Raw genomic sequence first — 22,876 nt, 5'->3', positions numbered from 1 at the left:
ATGAGCTCCAACACTCACTATTAAAGGTCACTTTAAGTCACATAAAAACGATCTTTGAGCTTTATCACTACTTGTAGTTCATTTCATAATCAGCAGAGGGAGCGCTGCAATCATTTCCATAGCAACAGTCCAGTTGATGGTAAATACAAGGTGTTTTTTTTCTACTTTTTAAAGCAGAGAGGCTGAAGTCACCGCTTTTGGATTTCTGACTATGGAGCGAATATGTGTGGATAAATCAGCTTCAAAAGCAGCGGATGAGTAGAGTACAAACGGTTTGTGTTAAGCGTGTGTGATTGTGTTCTTTCAGCCTGCTAAACTGAACTAATCTTAAAAGGATTTTCATATCCACCAGAGAAAGCAGCAGCATGTGACGATTACTGTAGGATTTGTCAAGCACAAATTTAGATTATCAATTTTGTAACAGAAATAACTGCTTTAAAGCTACAGGGTGCAGGATTTAGTATCACATAGTGGTGAGATTGTAGATTGCACTACACCAACGCCGGTCACGATTTGTGTTTCCTTCACGTTTTCACTTCTTTGGCTGTGGAAATCCATGCTCCTTTGCCTTTTCCTGTGAAAAGCTGTATGTGTGAACCTCCATTTCACAAAAATGAGGGTTCATAAACTTGTTAGCCTGCGCTAGTATCCCTAGCGCAGTATGGTATAGGGGCTTTCACAGTGGAAGTGTCAGCCATGGCAGAAGCGTCGCAAATTGGTCTAAAAAGTATTATTTTCAATGAGACACGTCGCTTTGTTGTCATGTCAAAAACCGAGTTAAAGTGACGGTTCTGCTGGGAGCGCGTGTTTCTGTTTGTTGTCAGGCTGCCACGGTCAAAGTTCAACCCAATCCAACTTTCACCGCTCTGAGCTGTGACATAGCTCAAATCAAAACATGGAAGACTACAGTGGCAGAAACCACTGATCTGTATATAACACTGTGTTATACACAGATCAGTGGCAGAAACGTGTTACAGAACAGCAGTGATGCCGGTAACGCGTTACTCTAATCTGACCACTTCTTTTAGTAACGAGTAATCTAACGCGTTAATCTTTCCAAGTCAGTAATCAGATTAAAGTTACTTCTCCATGTCACTGTGCGTTACTATTATTTTTCATTGTGGGTCGATAGCAGCATTAAACTTGGTCCGTGGGCAGGGGGTCGGGGTTCGACTGAACGTCCCACTTTAAGCGAGCTGTGAGCTTTTCATCCGCGGTTTTTTGCAGCTGCTCGACTCGTCCTCACCTCTTAAAGGGCGGTGATCAGCACACCTGCACTGAGCTTTACGAAGACATTTTTATACTTTTTTCCTCCTTTATTTAGAATTCTGAGCTGAGCTGCTCCGTATCGTCTCGTTAAAAACAGCTGATCCTCGGCGACGCGTCAACAACTAACACTATTTTCCACTCAAATGCACCTAAACTCTCTTTCTGAGGACCATATGATGTGAAAACGCAATAAAACTTTCTTACCTGTAAATCTGGTCCTGTTTTCTGCATAAATAAATGTTATCCATTCTTTGTGCTCAAATGCCAAAGCAGGGGCGAATCCAGATGGGATGGGGGCGTGGGGGAGGGATGTGCCCCCCCCCCACAACAGCCCTAGATTAAAGGTCCAGTTTTGAAGCCGTTTTTTACTACAACTACTAATATTGCTTAAAATAATAATAATTTCGACAAGTAAAATGTTTAGAGAGAATTTAAATGTTAGAAAAATGTTAGAATTTAATAGTTACATTTATAAACAATGTAGGTTTGAAATTGCAAGTTTTACTGTTACAGTGCTGTCAACAGTTAAATATGAGGTCAAGAAAGAGGTCTTTATTTTACTTTTTATAAAACAAGTATTTATTTTCATTGAAGTCAAGAAAGGGTGACTATAAAGTGAGTTTTGGCAAAACAGGTATCATTGTCATGTTGACGTGGGTTGTTGTTGACAGCTGGGAAAGTAACTAAAAAAGTAACTAGTAATCTAACTTAGTTACTTTTACAATTGAGTAATCAGTAAAGTAACTAAGTTACTTTTTCAAGGAGTAATCAGTAATTGGATTACTTTTTCAAAGTAACTGTGGCAACACTGCAGAACAGCTCATTTATACACAGTTTACAGTTTTATACAGTTTTCTGAAGAAAATCCTTGCAAATGTTTTTTGTTTTACCTCAAAATTAATTTCTGATTACTGTAAAAAAAAGAAGTTTAGAACACTTGTAATTAAAATAGTAAAAAAAAAAAAAGATTCTTTAGACACCTTTCCTCATCTGTAAATTAAAACCGTAACTTACCTGTTATTTTAGATTAGATGATTTCTTTTTTAACATAAGGAACTTTGGACATTTATTTTTAGACAAATAAAATAGCATGGAAATGTGCGCATTTTTTTAAGTCTGGTTGATTATTCATATCCTATTTCAACCAGAAAAACAGACACTGTAAATAAATACAAATGTTTATTATAAATGGAACAGATGATTTAACAATGACTGCAGTGTAGTTGTAAAGTAGGGTTTCTTAATGTGACATAAACCTCATGATGAAATCATTTTTTTAATTGAGTCATTTGAGTAATCGGTTACAGTCGATTAGCAACAAGGCAAATTTTAAACAACAGTTAAAGTCATTTTTATTCAGTCAGCCCTTTTATTTGTTTTTAGTGTGATCTATAGTCCAAAAGACTAGTTTATCTTCTATCTGCTATCTATTTTGTAGTCCAAATCTCAGTGCTAATTTTACTTAATTTGTTGTCATCTACACTTCTATAAGGATACAGTTGCTATTTATTTTAATTAATTTATATCTTATTGTTCTTTGTTCAATTTGTACTTATTTTATTGATATCCCAGTGTGTGTGTGTGTGTGTGTGTGTGTGTGTGTGTGTGTGTATATATATATATATATATATATATATATATATATATATATATATATATATATATATATATATATATATATATATATATATATATATATATATATGTTCTCCACTCAGATTGCAATAGCCAATCACAGATTAGCCTTTCTGTCCACCATTATCCTGTATTTTGGCATGCTTGGCGCCAGAAAGTTATGTTGGATCCAAAGGGATCCAAAAAGGCTAGGACCAAAAGTTATATTGGATCGGTTCCCACTGACCAATAGCATTAGATCTTACTGCCAACAGCTAGCCAATCAGAGCGCGGCATACAATTATTCATGAGATGACATCACTAATGACGTAGCGGAGGTCAGGAATTTGCTGACAGATGCTGGTTGAAAAAATGGCAACAAACATGTCAACAACAGCAGAAAATCATCTGCCAGCAAGGTTTGCTGAGTTCACAGAGGAGGAACTGGTGGAAATAATTGAACTCCAAGGATGCCAAAAACACTAAGAAGGTAGACAAACACGTTTTAGAAGCATTCATATGCTGTTCACAACAAAATAAATTGATCTAATTTACTTGACTCTATGTTGTTTGCTTAATTTGGGAGGGGGTGGAGAACATAACAATTGATGGATGGCTACGCCTCGTCCAATATCACTTTTCTGAATCCAATATTCCTCTATGTTGAACGACTTGCCATCCATCAATTATGTTCTCCACCCCCTCCCAAATTAAGCAAACAACAAAGAGTCAAGTAAATTAGATCAATTTATTTTGTTGAGAACAGCATATGATTGATTCTGATGCAATGAATGTTTCTAAAACATCAGTAGCGTGCTTGTCTACCTTCTTAGTGTTTCTGGCATCCTTGGAGTTCAATATTTCCACCAGTTCCTCTTCTGTGAACTCAGCAAACCTCGCTGGCAGACGATTTTCTGCTGTTGTTGACATGTTTGTTGCCATTTTTTCAACCAGCGTCTGTCAGCTAGTTCCTGACTTTCGTATGCCATGCTCTGATTGGCTAGCTGTTGGCAGTAAGCTCTAACGCTATTGGTCAGTGGGAACCGATCCAATATAACTTTTGGTCCTAGCCTTTTTGGATCCTTTTGGATCCAACATAACTTTCTGTCACCAAGCATGCCAAAATACAGGTAAATGATGGACAGAAAGGCTAATCTGTGAATGGCTATTGCTATCTGAGTGGAGAACATATATATATATATATATATATATATATATATATATATATATATATATATATATATATATATATATATATATATATATATATATTGGTACTTACATTAATTGATGAAATTCTACTGTCTTTCTTGCAAACTGTACATGTTCAATTGAGCTCCTCAGTGTTGTCAACTGTTAGCCTCACAAGGACCACAATGGAAATAAGCATTTATTCTTTACTGTGTCATCCATGTTTCATTGATATACTCACCTTTCTGTGTTTATATTGATTTAACAAAATAAACTCAATCAATCAATCTAGCAACCAGTGTGTAAGGGTGCAACATCTGGTTTGTTTTCTTCTTTCCTTCAGTCTTCCAGCTGTGGTGAAAAATGTTAAAGACCGCATGCATATGTATGGCTCTTTTGGGCTACTGTGTCACCATGGTCATGGAACATGGCAACCTGCATGAGGGGCCCCTCTCCCATGTAGATATGAAGGGCAGATTGTAAGCTTATGGAAACATTGATTTGTTGTTGCAGGTCATTTATACACTAGTGAACAGATAGTTATGAAATAGAATCTGAACAATATATCAGTTTGCCGATAATATTGGCCAATATCAGCCTTTCATGAATATATCGGTATTTGTGTTATTTTTGCCCATATGAAAACTTTTATTTAATCAAATAATGTAGAAAAACACTTTGGCTGTTGGAAATGGTATCATTATGTAGTTTGCCCAGCAGAGGGCACTTTATTACATTATTTACAATGCTGTCAAACATGGGTGGAGATCCCACCCCCACCGCCCCTTAGTATCATGAGCTACAAGAGATAGAGGCAAGGCAACCAGCTGCCATTCATCTTCAATCAGAGTGGAGTGTTCACTATGCTGCCAGCTAGGCGGGGCTAAAATAGTGGACAAGTACATGCCATGCAAATATTGAACTATGCGACACAGCAACTGCCGATCCAAGTGAAAGCAGTATGACATAGTGGTTGGTTGTTGGATATATTTATAGCTATAAAGTTCCTGTTTAAACTGTAAAACATCAAGTCTCAAATACTTTTCTTTGCCATTGGTGTTTCATAATAAAACATTACAAATAATAGTCATTTTTATGTATATATTGGCATATATATTTGTATCATACATTTTTTACTCCCTAATATGCCTATAGGTACCTGCCCCAAAAATCCATATCAGTCAAGCTCCATTATAAATGCTATATTCTATTCCTGCTAAGAAATGCCCTTAAATCTTACACAGTAGCTTTAAATAGAAAAGGGTGCTCACCTTATTGTTACCTAAGTAAGAATCTTGATGGTGGTGATTTGTCTTTTCAAGGATTGTGGGTGAGGATGATGGAGGAAAACTGTTCACTCCAGCACAGTATGAGAAGTACAAGAGGAAGATGATCCCTCAGCGACTCCGAAACAGACTGTATGTGAGCTATGGGGTCCCAGGAGGTATTGAGTGCAAACTTATTGGTCCTGAGACACAATGCTTCTGTGCGCAGAGTACTCTGCATAATGTTTTCCCCTAAAAGTTACCACACACACACACACACACACACACGTGCACATCTGGGACCATTTTAATTTAATCTCTTCCAGATATAAGCAACATAAAACAGATTTTGAGGAGGTTCCCTCTGAGCGACCTTTGGCCTTACCATGTCAGGTCAGGGGCTGCCTTTGCTCTGCCTACCAGTATCTTTCCAAAAATGGGCCAACCCCCTTCCACTGCAGGTGTAAACACTTACCTCAGGATCACCATGAGGCAGTGGACCACTTATGCAAGAAGTGTGAGTGTGAAATCCCTGCATTTATAAGTCATGTAGGTGCTGGAGAAGTTTTGTTGTCATTTTTGCGTGTGTATCCAGCATGATTTTTGCACAGGAAATGACTCTTTTTTTTTACAGGCTCATCTTGTTCTGGGTTCCAAAGCACTGTCACCTGTGGGTGTGGCCAGCCCATCTCTGCCCACAAAACCCTGGCGAGACAAGTTGAGGTGTTTGACACAGATTCTTGTTGAAAACACAGCGTATCATATGAAACTGTTGATAGACAAATATTGAATGTTGCAAACATTCAGGTTGAGACAAAAGCAGAGAGAAACGCAAGAGGAAGACCAGTGGGCGGGAATGTTCCTTATGTTGCCATGGGTGGGCTGACAGGGTTCAGTTCCCTGTTAGATGGTTACCTTGCACTGGAGACTGGTGGATCAGGTGAGAAAGTAGTATGCACCATATATGCAGACGATTTGATGATTTTTTGTTTTGTTTTGTTTGCCTGTCTGCAAAGAGCTCACATCTGGACTACAAGTATTTTTTTTTATTAATGCAGTGCCCGTTTTCGCAATCCATCTACTGTTAAATGGTGGATTTTGGCATTTGGTACACTAAAAAGTAGAGCACTGCGCTTGTAGAGCACAAACATCCACCAACACTAGTTTCCAATTCCACAAATGTTTACCTTGGAAAAAAATGTCAAGGTCAATGTCCTGTTAGAAGTGACTTTTCATAAGCTAAATTAGATATGATCAAATATCAGGAGGATGTATTTAGTTCATGCGCTTAAATCAAATTTTTTGTGGTGTTGTCAGTTTTTTTTTTACTTCAACTTTTTTAGTTTCTGAATTCATTTTCAGATCATTTTCATAGAACATTGGTTAACTTTGCTATTTATCTTTGCTTTTTGGCACTTGGTTTCTGACTTATAGATAAAATTGGAACCTCCATCTAATTTTGGTGGTGTAGGTAAATCCATAACAGAAAAAAATAGATTGACTGAGGCACTTTTGATTGAGATATAATGCAAAATGTACATCAAATGGGCTTATAAATATTAAATTAAAATGTCCACAAAATCCACAGTCCAGATCAGACCTGGATCAAACTTTGTCAGACAATAGTGAGTGCCAGTCTGCACCTCACTTTCAAATATGAGAGTGATTGGGGCACGTTTGATTAAGATCTAATGTAAAATATACATTAAATGGGGTTTCCAATGTTAACTTTAAATGGCCACAAAATCTGTAATTCGGATCAGGTCCAGGTCAAACTTTGTCAGATGATAAAGGACACCAACCTACGTAAAGCTCTCAAATATGAAATAAATTTTATGTTTTTTTGACAGAGTTATGAATTTTTTAATATTCATTAATTGTTAAAGGATAGGGATTTTTCCAATTTTCCAAGATTTTTCCTGACTTTGAGTTATGACCTATGACCTTTAAAACTGAATCACTTCTTGTCTATCAGGATATGAATCCTCTGTAAACAGCTCATAATGATAAATGAAAAATTGTGGGTTACAGGCTGTTCACAGACAAACTTTATTGGTGGAGGTAATAAATTTCCCATCTTGCCATTAGAGGGCAGCAATGAGCAATGCAGCTTCAGTGCTGAACAAACACATCTGCAGAGCAGTGATGTGTTCAGGACCAAAGTGTCAAACAGCTCTAATGTGCAGACATTTAAAACCATACGATAGATTATTCTATTTAAATGCATCATAGCAAGATGAGTGAAGTGATCGTGTAGACACCAACTGAACAACCAAATACAGCTGGGTGCAGTGGCTGGATAATTCCTAATGCCAAATCCAGCACTACAAATTGTCTCACTACCATTTTGTAAACTTTCCCTTTCACTCTTGCAGATACCTTTCTATTAGTAATCACTCCTGCCATTCTTCACTTCTTCATCTTTCTACTACATTCGCCATTACATTAAACAGCCGACCTGATCCACCTTCACATCTCTACTTCTTGCACCCACACATTTCTGCCATCCACCCTCTCATTTACACACATGTAGTAGAGGTGGGCGATACTGGGAATTTTGGTAATGATCCGATACCAAGTAAATACAGGCCCAGTATCTCAGATATCGATCTAAAAAACCTAGGATAGAATTTCACCAAACATTGTACGTGACAACAAAATACTTTATTATTATAATCAACATTTTTGCTTAACAAATATCACTCAACACAACTTAAAATAAAATCTCCTGAGGTAGAGGGCTGACAAACCACAATACAAGGGTACGCTGCTCTGTGTTGTGTGACACAGCGCAGCGCTGCTCTTACAGACAGAGAGTAGACTGATGAATCTGCGTGCGCAGCAGTCAGTGCGTGCGAGAGAGAAAAAAAGCTTGAGTATGTTTTTACACGAGGATCGTTCAATATCAATACCAGCGTTGGTATCGATATTATCGATATTAGGATTGATCCGCCCATCTCTAACATGTAGTCCATCTTGCTCTTTGAGACTTTCATTCCCTCTATCTCCAGTGCGTATCTGCACCCCTACATGTCTGTGGAGATTCTCAGTAATCCAAGTCATGGTATCCAGTCAGGTCAACTGGACTTGTTTAGTTTCTTGAAGACATTTTGCGCTTCACCCAGAAAAGATTCATTACTTCTAGTTGGAGTAGTGAGAGAGTCACCAGAGTTCACTTGAGTTCAGGTGTGATATGATATTGTTCTTAGTTTCATTTGTGGGGAAGCAAATGAGATTTTTGAGTGTCCATGATATGGAACATGCACACAAAGTCTTGGAGTTAATTTTAAACAATTATAGTTTCAGCAATAATTAGTCATAATCAACAAATTCTATCAAATGCATATTTTTTACTTTTATCCTCAAGATCTTTTAGTGTTGGTAGTTCAAACTGGTTACATTTAATCCACAACATGGACAGATTATTTTTGATTATCTGCAGGAAACAAAACACTTTTCATTTGCAACAAAACACAATAATCCATGTTTTTATCTTTTTCAGATAAAGAAAAAATGACGACCACCAGTCAAGATCTCTGCATCAAGGATCATGATGACTAAAACATCTGCAGTGGTCAACTAATGGGTTTATTAGAAAGCAAATCATTTAGGTTTAGACCCTTCTCCATAATATCACACCATATACATAATATCCATTAGTGATGTGAATTACACAGAAATGTGGTGTATTCTGTAGAAGAATTTTTAGGTCCTTATTTGAACTGTGATGAACTATCAAGTGTCCTGATCTGAACTGTATGTCCTCTGGCTGAACTAGCAGGTGTTCAACCCCCAAAAAAGGGCTCTATTAGTCATTCGGTCTGTCAGGGGCTTTCCAAGGCCTTTTAGGTGCTTTCCCGCAGGCCACGTGCAGGGGGCCTCAGGCCAGCTGCACCTGTGGCCGTGAGCCCGCAGGCCACGTACAGGGGGCCTCAGGCCAGCTGCACCTTTGGCCGAAGGTCTTTTAAAAAAATCAGTTGTAAATCCTTCACGTTTTAATGGGAGCGTTTGTCACATTGAAATAATGGCCTAACACCTGCTTAGGGTTCACTAGAGGATGCTTCCAATAGAAAACCATGTCTTGGGAATGAAATAAATAAAAAAGTCGAAGGAGGAGCGATGCCCGCGGGTCTCCAATAAATAGATGAGTGCGGTTGTCACATATTCAGTCTCTCTAGAGGACTCAGTTTGTATAAGCTCTGTGTCGAAGGCTTAAATAAACTTAAAAACTCTGTGCATTTTATCTTGCTTAAGGCTGAATATTCCAAAGTGTTGTGTCCTTTTCTAGCAAATCACTTGCAATTAGTTTGTGTTATCTAAAAGAGGACATCCCGAGACGACCAAAAGAAGGACCACGACAGAACTTGGCGAGCCAGCCAGGAGGGTCCAGGGGCATTCCGGCAGCCTGGGACGGTCCAGCTCATCCCTCCAGACCGTAAATAACAGTGATCACGACTAAAAGGTAAGCAGAAACTTTTTATAACTTCTGCACGATCTGGAGGAGTGAGTCGGGATTTCCGCCCAAGTTGACAGGTGATATTTTTAATTGCCTCTTACCCAAAAGAACCTGGACTAAGAAAATTGATAGACTAAAAAATATAAGATTGAAAATTATCAGGCCTTGTAGATAAAATGCTCAGAAGGTGTGTGTGTTCCCGGGAAAAAGAATGTCTGTGTGAGTGAAAGGTCAGGAATGTTCATGAACTCTGGTGCGGAAAAGAGTGCATGGAGAACTAACCTGGATGCTTGGGGAATAATTGGTGTTGAAATTCGTTACTAACGTGCCGGCTGATAGCATGCGCTGTAGGGGGGGAGTATACTGACAAATAGATACAAGGTAATACAAGGTTATTTAAAGAGTTTAACAGAGACTGAAGTGAAATAAGTGAGAAAAAGAGTTTAACAGAGAATACGTTCAGAGGAAGCACAAGATAAGCGCCTGATGGGGCGCAGTAGAAATACCGTACGTGATAAAGAGATTTAAAGAGAAAAGTGCAAAGTAGCACAGCTGACAGTAAGTAAAAGAGCTCAATAAAGGACGTCATTTTTTAAGAAAAGAGAAAAACTATAAAAAAAAAATAAAATAAAATAAAAATTAATGAAGAGTTAGTGCAGAATACATGAGAATTAATGAAGCAGAAAATAGTGCAGTAAGGCACCAAATACACGCTTGTGGGGCGTGGGAGAAGAATAAGTAATTAAGTACACAGTAATATGAGTTTTTTTTATAAGAAAAGAAAAAGAGAGTATTTTCAGTGCAAAGGCACATTAAGCTCACGAGGAGCTCAGTAAGTGAAAAAAGTAGAAGAAAGTGCAGAAAGGCACAGGATACGCACGCGAGGCGCGGTAAGGCGTAGAAGTAAATGAAATATTGTATGCTCAGAGAGGAGCTTGTGAAAAAAAAAATATATTAAGCACAGGATACGCACGCGAGGCGCGGTAAGGCGTAGAAGTAAATGAAATATTGTACGCTCAAAGAGTAGCTTGTTAAGAAAAAATAAATAAATAATATATACGAGTTGCTGGCAGCGCCAGAGACCCTACAGCAGCACCGAGGGACGGCCACGCCTCCCTGCAGCCAGAAGCAGCACCAAGGGAAGGCCACGCCTCCCTGCAGCCAGGCGAACACCAGCCAAGGCGCCCACAGAGACTGATTGAACAAAGACGACGCACAGCTTCAGAGAGTAGTGGATCCCTGCCAGATAGAGTAGTGACAGACTCAGATGCAGACTCAGAAACAACTGGAGACGCAGGCCAACAGACAGACAGAAATACAGACCGACAGATAGACAGGCCACAGGAGACATCAGACTCGGACAGCAACTCAGTAGATTTACCGACAGAAGAACCGCAGGAAGTACAACCCAGACAAAGCACAGATACACCACACATCCCTAGTGACAGCTCATCTAGCGACGGCTCACTCAGTAGCACATCTAGTAGTACATCTCAACAGTCACCAGAACAATGATTAAGGAATTATTTAAGGGATTGACAATACTACTGGTGGTTAGTATGGGAGAACATAGACGTCCAAAACATACAACGGACTGTGCCGTGGCCATGGCCGCAATAGCAGCTAAACAAGGCATTCTAAACACAGGAAAAACATATAATTTGGTATACATTAAATCAAAAGCCTACAAGAACATAGGAATACAGGGAAAGCTGGGGGATTACATATTAGGCGAAGCCATTAGCATCAAATGTGAAGAGGAGGGAACACTCAACATAGAGGTAATTTGTGATAAAGGAGGATGCATGGAAACCAAGCAAGACGTAACTGTTACAGAACATGAAGCCACAAAATGGGTAAAAATCAAACCAAGGAAAAAGAGGACAATTAGAAGCCTAGAAACAAGCAGTCACTTAGGGAGATGGGATCCCAGTACAGACCTAGCCCGCACACAAGGGTTGAAGACCAATTTATTTTACCAATGGTTGACATTTTCGGCTAGGCAGATCAGTGAAAAGCCGTGCATAGCCTGTCACCGGAAGGGTGTGATACCTCAGGCTAAACCCCTACCTGATATCAACAACTGTTATAGGAGCCCCCAACATAACTCAGACCAAGCAGAATGCTATACACAATGTGTTATGAAAATGGCAGTAGGTGATGAAAAATATGCTGCCGACAGTAAACTTTGTCCAGTGCCTCTAAGTACAGAAGGAACCGTTCCACCTATGATTAAAATAGAGAAAGGGATGATACACCCATTCTGTATAGCTAAAGGCTTAGTAGCACAATACATAAGCGATTGGCAGGTAGGGACGACCCAGTCAAAACACCACATACAGTGTATGCAAAAGCAGCAAGAATACAAACCGGCCAAAACAGCATGGAACATTACCGTCTGTCACACCCTGCCAGCAGCAGGCATACAGTGTGAACAAATAGTACCGGCCACAGGGGGGTCTGTAATTGGACTGAATCTCACCCATGCTTCATGGGTATCTACTCCAAATTTAGCTAAGGGAACGGTACCCTTAGCTGACATCTTTTGGATATGCGGACAAAAAAGGAAACTCCTGTCATCGCTGTCCCCGAATTGGAAAGGCCTTTGTGCTCCTGTGATGCTCACAGGAGCAATAACAGTAATTGAAATGCCAAATGCAATACAACCCATGCCACAGAAACTTCGTAAGAAAAGAGGAATAATGACGTTTAAAACAGACTACAACATCACAGTAAGAAACGAGATACCAGAAGGGATACCCCGACAATTAGAAGCCATAGACAGTAGCAGAGTTAAAGCAGATGAAGACGCGGATAAATGGGGATGGGCATTGGCTCTGTTCGGGGTTACTCCAAAAAATCCGTTCTAGGTTCCAGGAGGTGCAGTGGATTAATTACTTGTGGTATAATCAACAAAGATATTTGAATTGGACATTGGCAGCTGTAGGAGCCTTAACCGAACAACTGCACGCCACCTCGCTAATGACAATGCGAAATAGATTAGCTATCGAGATGATGATGGCTGATGAACAAGGAGTTTGTATTATGATCAAAGCCACCGAATGTTGCACAGCTATTCCCATGCGTACAGGGGAAGACGGAAATTTGACAGAGCTCTTAATCACACTTGAAGAGATGCAACAGGAACTGTTAAGTAACTCCATAGGAGGGAGAAATGAAACTGACGATTCTGGATACATTGTAGGGAATGGAATGAATATTGGCCCACTATTTTCACTGTTTGGGACTCTAAGGAGAGGGTGGATATCATGGAAAGACTGGTTATACCAGATAGGTGTAGTCTTGGCACTAACAGGGGTGGCGGGCTTGCTGGTAATATGTTGTGGTATTCCCTTGATAAAATTTCTGGTCAATAAATTGATTTCATCCACAGTAGGACAGCTCCCACTGTTAGCCATCCGAGCCCTAGAAGAAAGCACAAACGAAACAGACAGAGAACCAGAATATATGGAAATGGATGAAATACCAATTATCCTCCCCGACAGCCCCCAGCTCCCTAATATTGTGGCGTATACCCCAGATAGGGAGGACTGGGATGGACCGTGCTTGGTGATATTGTAGACGAGGAAGAAGACATGCACGCACATTTACATTCACACACATGCACCCACAAAAATGAGGGATAGGATAGACAATATCTGAAAGAATGACATGGAGCTGTAATAATGAACGTATATGTATATTACTAGGACACAGGAGTATGGCTGAGAGACCAGACTCCCCTGATCAGGGACCTATGCCTGAGCTGCCTCTATCAAGTCTGATTGGACTCTCAGAACTGTTTGGAGAAGAGGATATACAGGAGGGATGGTCGAGCCATGATTGGTCGCCACAGCCGCCATCCATCCAGCAGCTAAACCAGTTGGCAACAGAAGGATCTTCATCGTTCCAGCACCTGGCGATGACGGCTTCACAGAATCTGCCTGCAGCAAGAGTCGGCCCAAGGACTCCACCATCACCTGAAGGACCCTTTGGACTCAGGAACACACCCCTTCCGCAGATGCCATGGAGACAGTCACATGTGCCAGTGGCAACGATACCCTCCAGGGGAGGCAGCCAAGGTCGGCCATATGCAGCAACTGCCCGAGTGCATCCTAGACCCAATTCACTGCTAGGACCTGTCCCCAGCTTTCCACCCCCAAGGCAGGAGAGATATTCTGATCAGCCCAGTGCCTCTGGAGGAGGATCAGCAGGGGTGGACCTTAGCCGAACTCACCCACCAGGACAGAGGGGAGCTTTGTACAGGCTGCTAAATGCCCAGAGTGTCCCAACCACTTGCCCGAGAGACATCAACAATACTCCCCCCACACACGAAATGCTTTCCCCCTTGTACTTCCTGTCCCCTGGACTGCACAACCTTAATCTGGTCATGGTCACCCCACAGGACATGGCAATCTTGGTTCGAGAGCTTTGTCTTCCACAAGAGTCTGCTCCAAAAACCTTGGAGCAGCTCCTGCCCCTCACAAATCACATTCCCCATGACTATTTGAGGAAATCATGCCACAACTGAGTCAGACAGCTGCATACCTGTTAAGGATACACCGTGACAATGCCAACATCTCTTGTGCTCAGGAGGGCCTCCATACTCAACTGTGTGGTCTTCAGTCTAGTATGGACATGCTAGCCAGCATGATGGAGCATATGGAGAGGGAACACCTAGGGCTAGCCACCACCACCCTGAATGTGGGCAAGAATTCTCTGGGGGCCCTGTACAACCTGGCCAAGCAGCACAAGGAGCTGGAAAGATCCATCAGAGAACTGCGCGACTGTCTGAAAGCCAGAATTCCTGATCCTTCCCCCACTACCCCTGAAAGGCCAACCTCCCCATATTCCCCAACTTCTCCCAAAACTTCAGACGCTGAGTAAATGCTGAGGAGCACGGACTGACGTAATGGCACTGAACACGGACTATGATCTTCGTTCTTGAGTTTGAATTGCGGACTGGTTCCAGAAATCCGAGTGTAAATAAAAACAAAGAAGGATATATGTTAGTAACGAAGGTCGGGTAAATGTCTGTCCTTACCATCATCTGCGTAACACAGATAAAGCTAAATGCATACACATAGATATCACATTGCAAAGTTATAAAAAGGGGACCCTTACATGGCGTGTTTGTAGATTTAGTAGTAAAAATGCACCATAGGGACCCCTTTTTCTTAAATTATAGCATGCCTCAAGAGACATGCATCGCCTAAATTTGGCATCTGGCCAAAAAGGGCATTAGAAAACAAGCTGAAAAAGAAGAAAAACAAAGTGAAGAATGTTGAGAAATGGCCTATAATGAAAACCATTATATGATTGACTAAGGCAAATGACTTAAGGACGGACATGAAGGGAAACCATTTATTGTGGTTATCATTTAACTAGATATAGCTGCGCAACCTTAGAATAGTTTCTTGATTGATTGACTAAATAGTGGTAACGTAGGGGTTATTTGATGCATTTAAAAAAATAAATGTGTGACGCTTTAACAAAATAATATGTAGAACCAAGTATAATGGGTTGGAGCCTCTGGTTGAGTGAGACAATAGACGCCAGAAGATGATTGGTTGCACTAATGTCAATGTAAGGCCTTTACTTTGCCATGATTAAGAGGTTGATGTAACTTGTTTTATGTGGCCATTTTAAGTGCCTTGAATTACACCAAAACTCAATGTTTGAATGTCACCTTGCGTTGATATAATCCAGCTAATTGATCACCTTGTGCCTTAGTATGTAGGTTCACCTGCACTTACACTTAAATATATTTACCGTGTGAAGTATCACTTATATTCATATCCGCACCAGAGTTATCAGTAAGTCGAGTGATGTGTTTTTCTTTTTTTATTATTGCAATGCACAAATGAAGATGTCTTGTCAGTAAACAACCCAAGAGTATAGTTGATGTAATGGGACTCTTTCGAGTCCCAGAGGAGGGACTGTAGAAGAATTTTTAGGTCCTTATTTGAACTGTGATGAACTATCAAGTGTCCTGATCTGAACTGTATGTCCTCTGGCTGAACTAGCAGGTGTTCAACCCAAAAAAAAGGGCTCTATTAGTCATTCGGTCTGTCAGGGGCTTTCCAAGGCCTTTTAGGTGCTTTCCCGCAGGCCACGTGCAGGGGGCCTCAGGCCAGCTGCACCTGTGGCCGTGAGCCCGCAGGCCACGTGCAGGGGGCCTCAGGCCAGCTGCACCTGTAGCCGAAGGTCTTTTTAAAAAATCAGTTGTAAATCCTTCACATTTTAATGGGAGCGTTTGTCACATTGAAATAATGGCCTAACACCTGCTTAGGGTTCACTAGAGGAGGCTTCCAATAGAAAACCATGTCTTGGGAATGAAATAAATAAAAAAGTCGAAGGAGGAGCGATGCCCGCGGGTCTCCAATAAATAGATGAGCGCGGTTGTCACATATTCAGTCTCTCTAGAGGACTCAGTTTGTATAAGCTCTGTGTCGAAGGCTTAAATAAACTTAAAAACTCTGTGCATTTTATCTTGCTTAAGGCTGAATTATTCCAAAGTGTTGTGTCCTTTTCTAGCAAATCACTTGCAATTAGTTTGTGTTATCTAAAAGAGGACATCCCGAGACGACCAAAAGAAGGACCACGACAATTCCTTGGTAGTAACCCTGTCTAACCTGCAGCATTATTTATGGAATATTACGTTTGATGTGTCACTCGCTTTTACATAATTTAACTTCATTATGAACAAATTTTGCTAAATTAATTGAGGCTTCTTTGTATTAACATTTCACACTGAATGCAAATCTCCACAACAGGACACAACTAAAATGATCAAAGCCAAAACAATGGTGTGCTTAAAGTATGTGCTGCATTAGTACAACACAATGATAACATTTTCACAGTCAGTTTTCTATTTATTTATGAATTTAGTTCATGTCAGAAATTTTCGAAGTCATATCTTTGAATATGTCCTGGATTTGATTTACATAAATCATTAGGATGGCACCGTGCTAAATCCGACTAGAGCAGTTAGTTCTCAAAAACTGAGTGACCATGCAAGAAGGGCATTTGTGAGGGAAGCCACCAAGACATCCAGGACAACTCTGAAGATGTTATGGCCTGTTTTTGGTGGGGGATTGGAGTGATGGGCCACAGTGTAACTTTGGATTGCTATTTATATAGCTACATGGTGAACTGGAACTGAGAAGGATTTTCTCGAGAAGATCTGAAATTTTAGTTACAGTTTACCAAAAGACACACTGGAGACTCAACTCTAGATTTGACTGGTTTTCCTGTATGTATAAATCCCTTTATGATCCACTCCATCATGAATCTATAATGATCTGTATGATGCTGTGTTTGTCCAGTCACAGCCACACACACCACAGAACCTTCAGAGGTGTCACGGGTGTGGCCTTGATGGCTTCCCTCACTAGTCTCCTTCTTGCCTGCTCAGTTTTTGAGAATTGCCTATATTCTAGACAAATTTAGCATATAACGCCACTGTTTGTATTTTTTAATGATGGATGTAAATGAAGTCCAAGACATTTTCACTAACTCAGAACTGTTCATATATCGTCTCGTCTGACTCGTTGAAAGAAAACTGCTTGTAAAAAAAAAAAAGAAGTGATGATTTAGTTGTGTTGTATTAACTGTGGGACATACACCATTATTTTGGCTTTGATATTTTATTCAGTTTGTATCATGTTGCCAAGATTTGTTTTTACTGTAAGTTTAAGCAGCATAACTGTCAAAATTTGAATATAAGGAAACCAGAAAGCTTTTCCTTTTTTTTTCAATTTGATGTCATACAATAATTTAAATGTGTCAAAGCTCATTTTATTTAATTTTTTACAGCACTGTAGCTGGTTTAGTAACCAGTAACTAAACCTGCTATGAAGTTAGTAGAACACATCTTAATACATGATAAATTCAGCTCCTGGTCAGCCAGGAGTTTTCTTTCTTTTTTTCTTTTTCTGTTTTCCTTGATTTATAACATCTGTCTGGAAAAAAGAAGCAATTTTCTGTCTGTCTCTTCTATTTCTGCAACCCACAAATGCACAGAAATTGTTCAATCAAGTGAAATCACACAAACTTCAAACAGTGCAAATTCTGCTGACTTGTGATGTGTGCTCTCACTTTATGATGTCATACAGGAAGGGTCTGTGGGGCGGAGATTTAATCTACAGTACTCTTGTATCACATTCTGTTTCTTTGCGAGCTACACGACAAAACCGCATGTTCACACTTAGATCTGTTATCAGAAAAATTCAAACAAAAGTATGAAACTTGCTTTTATTGATACATATTCCAAGAAGTGGTCAATTTTCATATTTGACGTTTATATGATTGATGTTCTTTTACAGCTGGAAAGCCTCCCGCTCAACGTGTGACCAAAATAAAACCAAAACAGACAGCTTTTTGTGTTCAGGTTTTAATTAAGTTTGATTAATCCCATTCCTCACGGCAGATCAGCAGTGATGAGATCTGATTTAATCCCAGCAGTGAATGGAAAGTGGAACCAGCGATGCATTCACCGCTGTGTCCTACTTTCCGATGTCTTTGAGAAACAAAATTAATCTAAATGAGGATTCACACCCACTCACATGGCACAACCACAAGGAAGTCACTCTCTATTAGTATGCACGTGGGTGTGGCTGCGCTGGCTAGCAAATCAAGATAGCCAGGGGTGGATCTAGCTTCAGGTAAAGGGTGCTCCCCCCACCCCCCACTGGACAAATGGAAAAATCTTTAGCCTTTTTCCTGTATTCCAAGGCAATCTTGAAAGCTAAGTTATCATTTTAATGCACAATTTTAGTTTTAAACACTGGAAATCTAATTACGTCCGTCCAGGATGTAATAAAATTATCACCGTTTATTTATTTGATTGTCAATTTTTCAATTTCAGTCTATTTCATTTATATAGCGCCAAATCACAACAAAGCTGCCTCAAGGTGGTTCACACAAGTAAGGTCTAACCTTACCAACCCCTAGAGAAAGCATACAGGCGACAGTGGTAAGGAAAAACTCCCACTGTCTGTCTGTTAGCAGGATTACGTAAAAACTACTGCACGGATTTTGACAGAATTTTCCCCACAGATAGATATTGGATCGTGGAAGACTCCATTAAATTTTGGAGGTGATCCAGATCTGGATCCGGATTCTGGATCAAGTTTCACTTTATAGAGGCTTTGAAGGATTACTGTTAGCAGGATTATGTCAAAACTACTGCAAGGATTTTGACAAGATTTTCACCACAGATAGATATCAGGGCATGGAAGACTACAGTAAATTTTGGAGGTGATCCAGATCTGGATCAGGATTCTGGATCAAGTTTCATTTTATAGAGGCTTTGAAGGATTACTGTTAGCAGGATTATGTCAAAACTACTGCAAGGATTTTGACAAAATTTTCACCACAGATAGATATCAGGTCATGGAAGACTGCAGTAAATTTTGGAGGTGATCCAGATCTGGATCCGGATTCTGGATCACGTTTCACTTTATAGAGGCTTTGAAAGATTACTGTTAGCAGGATTATGTCAAAACTACTGCATGGATTTGGACTAAATTTTCACCAAAGATAGATATTAGGTCATGGAAGACTCCATTAAATTTTGGAGGTGATCCGGATCCGGATTGGATGTCAAAAATCTTTGCTAGCTCTTGTTTTGGATGCAGCAGTGTTCACCAATCAGCCTTTGTTTATGAAAGACCTCATATTTGATCACACCTTTGGTCAGCAGTTGGAGGGAGGGGGGTGCTTCCCCTTCAACCTCAATACCCTCCTCTAGATCCGCCACTGTAACCTTTGTCATGACACTGGCACACATCTGCGGGAAGCGTGCATTTCTCCGCGTGTGCAGGTGCGAGCCAAACAGGTGGTCATGACAGAAAGAAAGAAGTGCTATGCCTGAGGCACAGAGAGGAAGCACCTGGGTCTCTGCAGGTGGGTGCTGAAGAAGAAGAAGAAGCAAGCCGAAGAGACCACGATCGACACGTATCTATGACAACCGTGTCATCAGACTGCTCCAACATAAAGCCAAATTCATAAATCACCTTCGTCATCCATTATCCAGATGAGCTTGTTAAATACTGGAATTAAGTGCAGAACAAATGCAAGAGGGGGGAAAAAAAACTATTTATTTGCATGGCAAAGGTTTGACCCATTTACATCTTAACTAAACTGGTTCTCCATAGCAACACTGTTTAGGTGGCAAAAGGTAATTTACTGTACGTTGTTGGCTGGTGACATTATAATTACTCTGCTTCCTGTGCCACATTAGAAAGCAGGACAAACATGACTGGCATATTTAACACCACAAATCAGGAGGCAAGAACAGATGATTGGATATAAATTAGTGTGCATGAAAACATTTAATTATCCAAGCACAAATGGCCTTAATTGGAAGTGAGGTGCTCAATAATTTCTCTGCAGAAATAAAGATAGACTGACAAAGCCTCTTTTATTTCAATTTATCTCAGGATGACGTGGTCAAAAAATGCCATGCACGGGCTCATATATCTTTGGAGAAGATAAGGTTTCTGCAAATATTCATACGTATGGTTCCATTTTATTGGTAAATATCAATTGTATAACATTTTACAAATTTCGCTCAGAATAAATAGTGTCTTGTTTCTTTCTAACAAACAAACATAAAAATTCAGCAATAAAGCACCTGACTGGCGTTTTGCATGTGTGTGTGTGTGTCATCTTTCGCTTGCTTTAGAAAAAACTGACAAAGCTGCAGAGGCTCTGCTGTGAACCCTCCTGCAGATTGGAGGCAGAGGATGCAGACGGAATCATGGAAAATGGATTTTGCTTATTCACAAAGCCCTGTGATAACAGAAAGAGAGAGAGAGATGCTGTACAGCTGTGTTAAATCAACAGTAACGGTTGGTTTGTGTTGTGTTTAAACACATGCAGCCGTGCACACACACATTTACACACATTAACGGAGTTTGCGCTCACATAGTAAAAATCACACACAGTCAAGTCAGTGTGCTCTGTGTGCATGATGGAAAGGAATTAATGAGATTTTAAAACATTTGTAAAGCAGCATAATGAGTAATCAGTCATGTAATGGGGTTGGGGGGGAGTAAATAATAGTCATAAGTTTTCTATGATGCAAAAGCAGTTCGTGCACAGTGGCCAGGTTCTGTCTTCTTCTGGGAGCCACTTCAGCAACACACTTCAATCTACTAAAGGATACATACAGCATTGGAAAATTCTGCCTGAATGTTCATCAGAAAAGCACAAAACAGGCGGTGCTGGGATGTCGTAGACCGCGGTGGCTGGCTTGCACCTGGAATCACTGCATGCCTGGCGAAAACCATTAGCTCGGTGCAGGGACCTCGACACCGGGATGAACGGTGGTGCTCGGAGGTGCCACACACCCCTGGTCTGTTATACGAGGTGGTGATTTGGTTTTTGGGCCCTGACTGGTTTTGGGGATGTAGTGCAGCAGATAACTGAAACAATCCTCCAAATGGTGATACAAGCACCAAATTTGGCACAAATACTCCTTAGACATTACTCTTTTGAAAAAAACTGAATGGCCACTTGAATTTTCAGTAGGCAGCCAGGTAGGGGTCAATTGAAGAATTACACAGGGGTCAAAATTAAAAGATGCTCCAATCATATTGAAAAATATTCCACATTATTTACCTGATCATAATGATTCCAAAAAGGTATAGTTTGGACTATCTGTGACTGAATGTTATGGAGTTATGGGGTAAAAACAGCAAGAATGATGACAAAGGTCAATTTCAGTTTGTACAGGGGTCAAAAGTTAAAGTTGCTCCAATTTTGGTAAAACTGGTGCAAATTATTGGTTGAGCTTATGGGATTAATAAATTGAATAGTTTTGACTGTGTTGAATGCTTGATCTCTAAAGTAAAGGTCAAACAAGGTCAACATCAATTGGATTCTATGACATGTGACATGTGTTACCCCATAACGTGATAACTAAGCATGACAGATGGTCCAAACTATTCCTTTTTAAAACCCTGTTAACTCAACTCATAATTTGCATTATGTTTTACCAAAATTGGAGCAACTTTAACTTTTGATCCCTGTACAAACTGAAACTGACTTTTGTCGCCATTCTTGCTGTTTTTATCCCATAACTCCATAGAATTCAGTGACAGATAGTCCAAACTATACCTTTTTGGAATCGTTATGATCAGGCAAATAATATAGGTTTCAATATGATTATAGCATCTTTTAATTTTGACCCCTGTGTAATTCTTCAATTGACCCCTACCTGGCCAACTGGCCAGTTTCTCAAAAGAGGAATGTCTAAGGAGTATTTGTGCCAAATTTGATGCTTGTATCACCATTTGCAGGATTCCGCTCTAAATATTCTCTTTATCTGCTCGATGAAATTTTAGGGCACCTCCCTACATAGCTGACCTAATGAAACCTTACGTACCGGCCCGGGCTTTACGTTCTTAGGGTGCAGGACTACTTTGTGTCCCTAAGGTGAATAAGAAGTCTGCGGGTTACAGAGCTTTCTCTTATCGTGCCCCTGTTCTGTGGAATGATCTCCCTGCATCAATAAAACAGTCAGATTCTGTGGAGATTTTCAAGTCCAGACTTAAGACGCACTTATTTTCCCTTTCATATGGCTAGCATACTGGTACAGTTTTGTTTTATGCTTTTTACTCTTTTAATTCATTTATTAGTAATTGGAGCGGGCTGCGGCCTCAACTTTACCTAAATTCTGGGTCTTTTAGTGAAGTTTAGGGCTAGTGGCCGGCGATCACCTTAGTATTTCTCTGTTTTTCTTGTTGTTTAATGCTGGCAAATTATACTGTATTTTTTGTCTTTCTGATGCCTGATTCTGTTTTTTCTCTCTATTTAAGTTGCAGCTCAATCCAGAGATGGGAGTTATGTTCTTGTTGGCGATCCTCCTGTCCTGTGTGCCAATAGCATTTCTTGTATATTCGTCCGTGAATTGTTCTGTGAATTGTTCTGTAATTTATGTCTGTAGCATGGCCCAAGCAGAGGGTCACCCCTTTGAGTCTGGTCTGCTTGAGGTTTCTTCCTCAGAGGGAGTTTTTCCTTACCACTGTTGCTCTGGGGGTTGGTAAGGTTAGACCTTACCTGTGTGAAGTGC

At 40.2% G+C, this 22,876-nt stretch overlaps 2 protein-coding genes across 3 annotated transcripts in view; one reads left to right on the top strand and one right to left on the bottom strand.

Annotated features, from left to right (window-relative positions):
• The window catches only part of ccdc126 (coiled-coil domain containing 126), a 61,995-nt gene that overhangs the window by 8,037 nt on the left and 31,082 nt on the right, over positions 1-22,876 (bottom strand). The window lies entirely within an intron of this gene.
• On the top strand, positions 108-9,090 carry fam221a (family with sequence similarity 221 member A). 2 transcript variants are annotated; one of them, XM_034160578.1, is made up of 6 exons: positions 108-139; positions 5,397-5,567; positions 5,663-5,856; positions 5,974-6,047; positions 6,147-6,279; positions 8,842-9,090. In XM_034160578.1, the coding sequence occupies exons 2-6, from the start codon at positions 5,464-5,466 to the stop codon at positions 8,898-8,900; spliced, it is 564 nt and encodes a 187-aa protein (XP_034016469.1). In that variant the 5' UTR covers positions 108-139; positions 5,397-5,463; the 3' UTR covers positions 8,901-9,090. The 2 variants fall into 2 exon arrangements, with proteins under 2 accessions (XP_034016469.1, XP_034016468.1); XM_034160577.1 differs by lacking the exon at positions 108-139 and adding an exon at positions 144-272 and having other exon boundaries at positions 8,842-9,087.

This window comes from Thalassophryne amazonica, chromosome 20, assembly GCF_902500255.1.
Source record: "Thalassophryne amazonica chromosome 20, fThaAma1.1, whole genome shotgun sequence".
Lineage (NCBI taxonomy): Eukaryota > Metazoa > Chordata > Actinopteri > Batrachoidiformes > Batrachoididae > Thalassophryne > Thalassophryne amazonica.
The sequence above is the reverse complement of the archived record's forward strand: the minus strand, read 5'-3'. Positions and strand labels throughout refer to the sequence as shown.